The 6,662-nt window shown below is 43.8% G+C and overlaps 1 protein-coding gene across 2 annotated transcripts; it reads left to right on the top strand.

Annotated features, from left to right (window-relative positions):
* Window positions 1–931: 931 nt before the first annotated feature.
* Window positions 932–5,222, top strand: klhl42 (kelch-like family, member 42). Of its 2 annotated transcripts, XM_080420952.1 has the most exons (4): window positions 932–1,298; window positions 1,346–2,356; window positions 2,487–2,680; window positions 3,220–5,222. In XM_080420952.1, the coding sequence occupies exons 2-4, from the start codon at window positions 1,593–1,595 to the stop codon at window positions 3,666–3,668; spliced, it is 1,407 nt and encodes a 468-aa protein (XP_080277078.1). In that variant the 5' UTR covers window positions 932–1,298; window positions 1,346–1,592; the 3' UTR covers window positions 3,669–5,222. The 2 variants fall into 2 exon arrangements, with proteins under 2 accessions (XP_080277078.1, XP_080277077.1); XM_080420951.1 differs by having other exon boundaries at window positions 932–2,356.
* The last annotated feature ends 1,440 nt before the right edge of the window (window positions 5,223–6,662 follow it).

Genomic DNA, 6,662 nt, shown 5'->3' with positions numbered 1-6,662 from the left:
AGGCAATTAAAGCTACGGCGTAGGCCTATAGAAATAAAAATGGTATAGCCTATTAGCCCTATGGTGGTCTAATAATAATACCCAATACTTTTGTTTGAACAGCCTATCAACTCCCCCCATACAAACCCTGCTGCACCATCAGTGAAAATGTACAGTAGGCCTAAAATGTCTATGTCTTCTGTGCATTGGTTGGTTCACTTATTTAACCTGCTGACACACACTAAAGACACATGGTAGCTGTAGCCTATGTCACCTTAAAGAGGCGGCCAAACTGGTTCTTGCAGCGGAGACAGAATTAATGCATAGATACCAGGCTGTCATACGGTATATCCATGAAGCATGGATTATCTTCAAAATAGTGTTTGCACTTTCTTTCTTTTTGGCTTGTACATCTACATAAACGTTTTGATTTAAAATATAAAGTGCTTATCCCATGGCCATGGATGTTACAATTATCTACGGGCTCTCAAAAATACCCGTGTCTTCCGTATAGTTAAATAAAAAGCATTTTAATCCGATTGGTGGCAATTTTCTCCGTATTTCTTTCAGAATGCTTTCAACTACGTAACCCTATCGGTTGGGAGGTGTATTGCACTCTGATACCTTATAATTCTATGAGAAAATAGCCACCAATCGGATTAAAATGCTTTTTATTGAACTATACGAGAGATACAAGTATTTTTTAGGACCCGTACATAATTTTAACATCCTTGGCCATGAAGCGAGTACTTTATATTTGAAATGTAAACATTTATGTAGATGCACAGGCCAAAAAGAAAACAAATGCAAACACTATTTTGAAGATCATCCAAGATGGTCATGATGATGGATGAAGTTAAATGAGCTGTCGTCTTTGTACCGCGAGATGGCGCCAACAGGACAACACTCCACGAGTATAAAGACCGGAAGTGACGTGTGTGACAGAATCAAAACAGTTAACATCTGACAGCTCCGTACAGAATGTACTCACTAAATTACTTTAAAAACAACTCACACAATGACACGGAACCGCAGCGACCAGTGTCGGCAATAACCAACACTACTCACCCGACATTCTTAGCTCATGTAATGACCTTGTGTTGAACGACTGAGGGATGTTAATCAGAGATAAGTGGTTTATTTGGACAGCTTAGCTATTAGCTTCGGTAGCTAGCTTGTCCCTTTCAGACCCATATGGGCTGAACATCATCACCATATATAGGCCTGTCCGGGTGCCTCTTGGACCAACCTCCGTTAAAATGTAAACTGATGATTCCAGACAAGTGCTTGCGAAGAAGGGTTGGAAGCAAGCAAGCAAGGTGAAATCGTGTAAAGCTATAAGTTTGGAAGCAAGCAAGCAAGCAAGGTGAAATCATGCAAAGCTATACGTTTGGAAGCAAGCCAGGTGACATTGTGTAAAGCTATTCGTTTGGAAGCAAGCAAAGTGAAATTGTGTAAAGCTATACGTTTGGAAACGAGCAAAGTTATTGTGTAAGCTATATTTGGAAGCAAGCAAAGTGAAGTCGTGTAAAGCTATAAGTTTGGAAGCAAGCAAAGTGAAATCGTGGTAAGCTATAAGTTCACAGCCTGAAAGCAATCATTAGCTCGTAAACATGTCATCCGACCAGACCATTGCAATCGTAATGGATGACAAAACCTACGAGGTGAACAAGAGGAAGCTGATCGAGAAGAGCGACTACTTCCGTGCACTGTACAGCTCTGGGATGAGAGAGTCCACGGAGGACTCCGTGCAGCTGCAGGGACTCAGCGTCCCGGGACTGGAGCTAGTTCTGGAGTTTATAAACACGTCCAAGGTGCAGGTTGTCAATGAGACGCTCGAGGACCTGATTGAGACCGCCTCGTTTTTACAAGTCACCTCCATCCTCAAGCTCCTCAACTCTGAGATCCGACAGGAGAACTGTGTGGAACTCTACAGCCTCTCTGAAGTGTACGGAACGCACGACCTGCGGAATTCTTGTCTCAAATACATGAGCTGCTACTACCACCCGATGCTGAGGCGGCCAGAGTTCCACAGCTTACCCTTCGTCCTGCGGGACCAAGTGCGGGAGATGCGCATGAAAGGCACAGCTACTCTGGTGGCTATTGGAGACTTCACATGTCTGTCGCTGGAGGTGCCTGATCAGGATGAGCCCTGGTCCATGCTGAGGTATGGAGAGATGGAGCAGCGCTGGAAGCCGCTCGCCAACAACCTGCCACAGGATATGATCAATGTTCGAGGATATGGCTCGGCTGTCCTGGACAACTACTTGTTCATTGTTGGCGGGTACCGGATGACAAGCCAGGAGATCTCTGCAGCACACTGCTATAATCCCTGTAGAAACGAATGGAACCACATTGCCCCCCTCAACCAGAAGAGGTCAGACATGACCTGTACATATCCCTGCACAAGACAATACACCCAGACTATAATAGTGTGTAAGGGTGTCAGTGGTTCATCACTGTCATATTATGTCAGCCTAATTTGCTTGCGGTATTTACTCCATTAGGTCCAACTTCAAACTGCTTGCAGTACGAGGGAAGCTGTATGCTGTGGGAGGGCAGTGTCTGGGCACAGTGGAGTGCTACAGCCCAGAACAAGACTGGTGGACCTGTGTCTCTTCCATGCCGGACCCCCTGGCAGAGTTTTCTGCCTGCGAGTGCCAGGGCATGATTTATGTCATGGGTGGATACACTGCAAGAGGTATGTATATGTAAACGTTCCGTTTGGCAAGATAATTTCAGTCTCTTGTCACAGTAACCATTATATTGTATTAAAAACATAATTACTATTCTCTTTTGGGACGCAGTGTGGTAATCGTATGACACTAGGATTTTCAGGATTGCTTTTATCCTTTTCTGTATCATTTCATTTCACAAACCCCCACATTTACTTTCTTTAGGCCATGGACCCGCATTTCAAATGATGGTCTCCTAGGTACTCTGTTTTGGTTTAAAGTATACATTTTATACATCATGCGTTGCGCATTGGAAATAGTTTCATAGTGAAATGTGTTGTTGCTGTAGTAATATATGTAAATGTAATAATTTCAAGTGATTTCAATTGTAGTGTAGTTGTAACTTTCTCAAGGACCCCCAATGGTCCCCAGGCCGCACTTTGAAAAATCAAAAGCTATTCATAACGGCTCAAAATAATAATTTACACAGATGAATGCAGAAATTCCTGTCAGTCCTTGCAGGTCACTGTATTTACTCTTACGTGCCATTCTGTGCCTCTGACAGACAGGAACACAAGCGTCCTGCGCTACTGCCCCACCTCGGACGCCTGGACGGTTTTCCGCTCCTGCTCGGCACACGTGCGCAAGCAGCAGATGCTCTCGGTGGAGGACACCATCTACCTGGTGGGGGGCTACACCCACGAACTGGAGCCGGGCCGGCGGCGGCCCAGCCAGACCGAGGACATGCTGACGGTGCAGTCGTACAACGTCGCCACGGGGGAGTGGCTCCAGCTGAAGGAGAACACGTCCAAGTCGGGCCTGAACCTGACGTGCACGCTGCACAACGACGGCATTTACATCATGAGCCGCGACGTCAGCCTGCCCACCAGCCTGGAGCACAGGGTCTTCCTCAAGTACAACATCTTCTCTGACGCCTGGGAGGCCTTCAGACGTTTCCCGGCGCTGGGCCATAATATGCTCCTCTGCTCCCTTTACCTCCCAAACATCCTATGACTGGAGGGGGAGAGGGATAAGAAACGGGATTTGATTGGACAATAAAAGGCGTGATTATGCTTGCCGGATCCGTGTAGCTGCGATGGTCTGCAGACAGCGGATGCAATGTGGATGTGATTATACTACAATTTGATGTCTGCAGACGTGCACACGTGCCAGAGCAACATGGGCTGCACTGAATACAAGGCACACTATAATAACCTTCCAGACAGCTGTCCTATTGGACAGTAGATAGTTTTACCGCAATCTATCTGGAATCATTTCTGTGCATTCCTGTTATCCTCTGAAGACCTTCAAGTTCAAGTCCTTTATGTTCATAATATAGCCGCTGAGATGTAAGAGATATAATATAGCAGATCTCCTCACTCAACCTCAAACACTGGAACGCAGTCAGCGTACTTGTTTGACCGTGCATAAAGTATGTGCGGTCATAAAATCTGGGATGCACGCAAACGACATGAGCTGGTGACGAAATTTACGTCATATGACACTAGCGGACCCTCGTGGCTATGCAGATGTGGCAAGTACTGTATGATTTGCCCTTGAGGGAGTTGGCACAGCAAACGGAGCATGAATGAACAGCCAATGTGTGGTTTATTCTTGCAGAGGCTGGGCTTTGTGGCAGTAAATAGGAGCAGCGAAAACAATATCTGGTTGCCAGGCTGAAGGACTTGCGACCTCTGTGCCTAGAGAAACACAATATGCGGTGAAAATAGTTACCATATACTGCTATACACGCAATCGAAACCAAGAAAAGAAAACATCAAATCACCAAAGTCATAGTGTCCTATCAGCATGCTCTCAAAATCTATACAGTAGGACACATTACATTCCTGATGTTTACACTGCAAACATGGGATCTACACTGTTTAACCGTTAATTCACTACAAACCTTAAAGGCTACTGCAAATGTCTGAGAAAATCAACAGATTTCATGTCAACTGTATATATAATTGACCATATTCCCACAGCGGCCATTAATGTCATACATAAGTATGACGTGAGAGCAAAATGGCCACCGTGTGAATGTGGACAATGGCAGATCTAGATGAAAACATGGCTTTGGTTGTACACTGCCAGTTTTATGAGAGTTGAGATGTGAAATAACTAGGATGAATATGGTTTACACTTAGAAAGTCTTATTTTAAAAATGTACTCTAAGCAAAGCTAAAGCACAGTTCCATGAAATGGATAATGTACATGTGCCTTCTCCAGCCCAGAGTTAGGGATTTTATACAAAATTCAAGACAAAAAAAAAAAGGCAAGACTGTACTAAATAGCCAGCACCTGACCAAAACTGCTGTGTCCTTCCTGTGGGTTTTCACTGCTGAATTAGGATTTTCATTAAGGTACTACTTCACTAAAGGTGTGCAAACAAGTTGGGTTTGAGATAACTTACAAGCCCTTAAAGACAGCATTTACTAATGCAATTCCCTGTACAGATGAGATGCATACCGTTATATTTTTTTGTTAATAAGATTTCAGTTTGTCTCTGCGTTATTTGCTTGTTCTGAAACGCCTTGGAAATGACAATAAAATATATATTTCAGGGAGCCTCTCTTTGCAGTCTGGTTTTTCTTGGCAATAATTGGCAAAATAATAGAAAATATTGAGGTGATCCATTTCCTCACGGATGGGGTTGTGAAATTACATTTCACGGTCACATGAATTGTGCAAAAATACACCGATTTAATGAGATGCTGTGGTAATTGCTGATAGCTTAAACCTAAGCAAAACAGTTCATGCTGTGTGTCTGTATGTGATGTGCTGTATGCTCCTAGCATTCTGGTATTGATACTTTTACTTAAGTAAAACAAATTGAGTACTTTTTCCACCACTGTCTACATCACTGCGCCCCATTCCTTCCCAGCAAAGCTAGGCACTGGTCTGTCACACACCAACCATTCTGGCTCTCTGTAGAATCCCCTGGGAGCGCTTGCTGCTTCTCATGTTAACTGCTGTGGGGATGTTCTGAAGTGAAGGTCCTGGTCTTGTTCTCTGTCCAGAGCTGGGATCAAGTGTGTATTCCCAGTGTTCAGGGTCTATGTACAGGATGTTCATGTAGAACAGGTCATGGTCGCAGGAGATTAGTTTAATATGGCACTGAAGCAGAGGGTTGCGTAAATTCAGAGACCTATTTTTTTATGTTGGTAACCCAAAACAATGAGTTTCAGGACCTAATTTAACCTGCTGAACAGCTATATAGAATGTCCCCATGAAAACATTGTGCTTTTATTCATATTCGAACCAAAGCATGTAGGAATGTGACTTCAGTGAAAAGTAAACTCACCTACTAACTCACACAGATTTGCACATTTGTTGTGGGAAAATGTAATGAAGATGTAACCAGAAGGGGGCAGTACATGCTTATAAAAGTGATTTCCACTTCACCTTCACAGGCTCCCTCCTTAATGGGAAGGTGATATATACAAAACATCAGCATATAGTTTCAAATATTGTTTTCTGTAAATGTTGTTTAATTCATGGGGGTCCCAGAGGATAGGCAGTGGATCACTGCATGCCATCATTAGCTCAGATTGATATGTGTCAATGTGTGCAGTGCAACCTTCACACACCTTCCTCTGAAATGCCCAAGGGACCAACAGAGTAAATAGTATTGACTGAAGGATCAGGATAGAGTGACAGCTCCTGCTGCTGAGCCCCATTTAATGACAAGTCTGCTGGACCAGATTTAGGTGCCAATTTGCGACATGTCTGTAACAACTTAAGCCCTATTCTATACGTTGTTGTATGAAGGTGTCGCATAGCGAAACTAGCCGTTCTACAATCTCACAACTTGTTAACTTGCAGATATAATTTTTTTGACATTATTTCTTAGCCTGTAATGACATGCCCAAAATAGGGACGCCAGGAGTGTGTGGTATGGGGCCAGATGCAAGGGCAGTGCGTGCATAAGGTAACTAGGCAAGTTATGTCACTCACTATACAGATTTGGAGGCAGTTTCAGTGTTGCTATAAATAAACTATGAATCC

The sequence above is a fragment of the Gymnoscopelus braueri genome (assembly GCF_963280865.1).
Source record: "Gymnoscopelus braueri genome assembly, chromosome: 23".
NCBI lineage: Eukaryota > Metazoa > Chordata > Actinopteri > Myctophiformes > Myctophidae > Gymnoscopelus > Gymnoscopelus braueri.
The sequence above is the reverse complement of the archived record's forward strand: the minus strand, read 5'-3'. Positions and strand labels throughout refer to the sequence as shown.

Excerpts from the sequence above, each read along its gene's own strand:
- klhl42 (XM_080420952.1), top strand. The coding sequence starts at position 1,593 with ATGTCATCCGACCAGACCATTGCAATCGTAATGGATGACAAAACCTAC. Across the intron at positions 2,357-2,486 it reads GCCCCCCTCAACCAGAAGAG|GTCCAACTTCAAACTGCTTG; the intron begins GTCAGACATGAC and ends TTACTCCATTAG. Across the intron at positions 2,681-3,219 it reads GGGTGGATACACTGCAAGAG|ACAGGAACACAAGCGTCCTG; the intron begins GTATGTATATGT and ends TGCCTCTGACAG.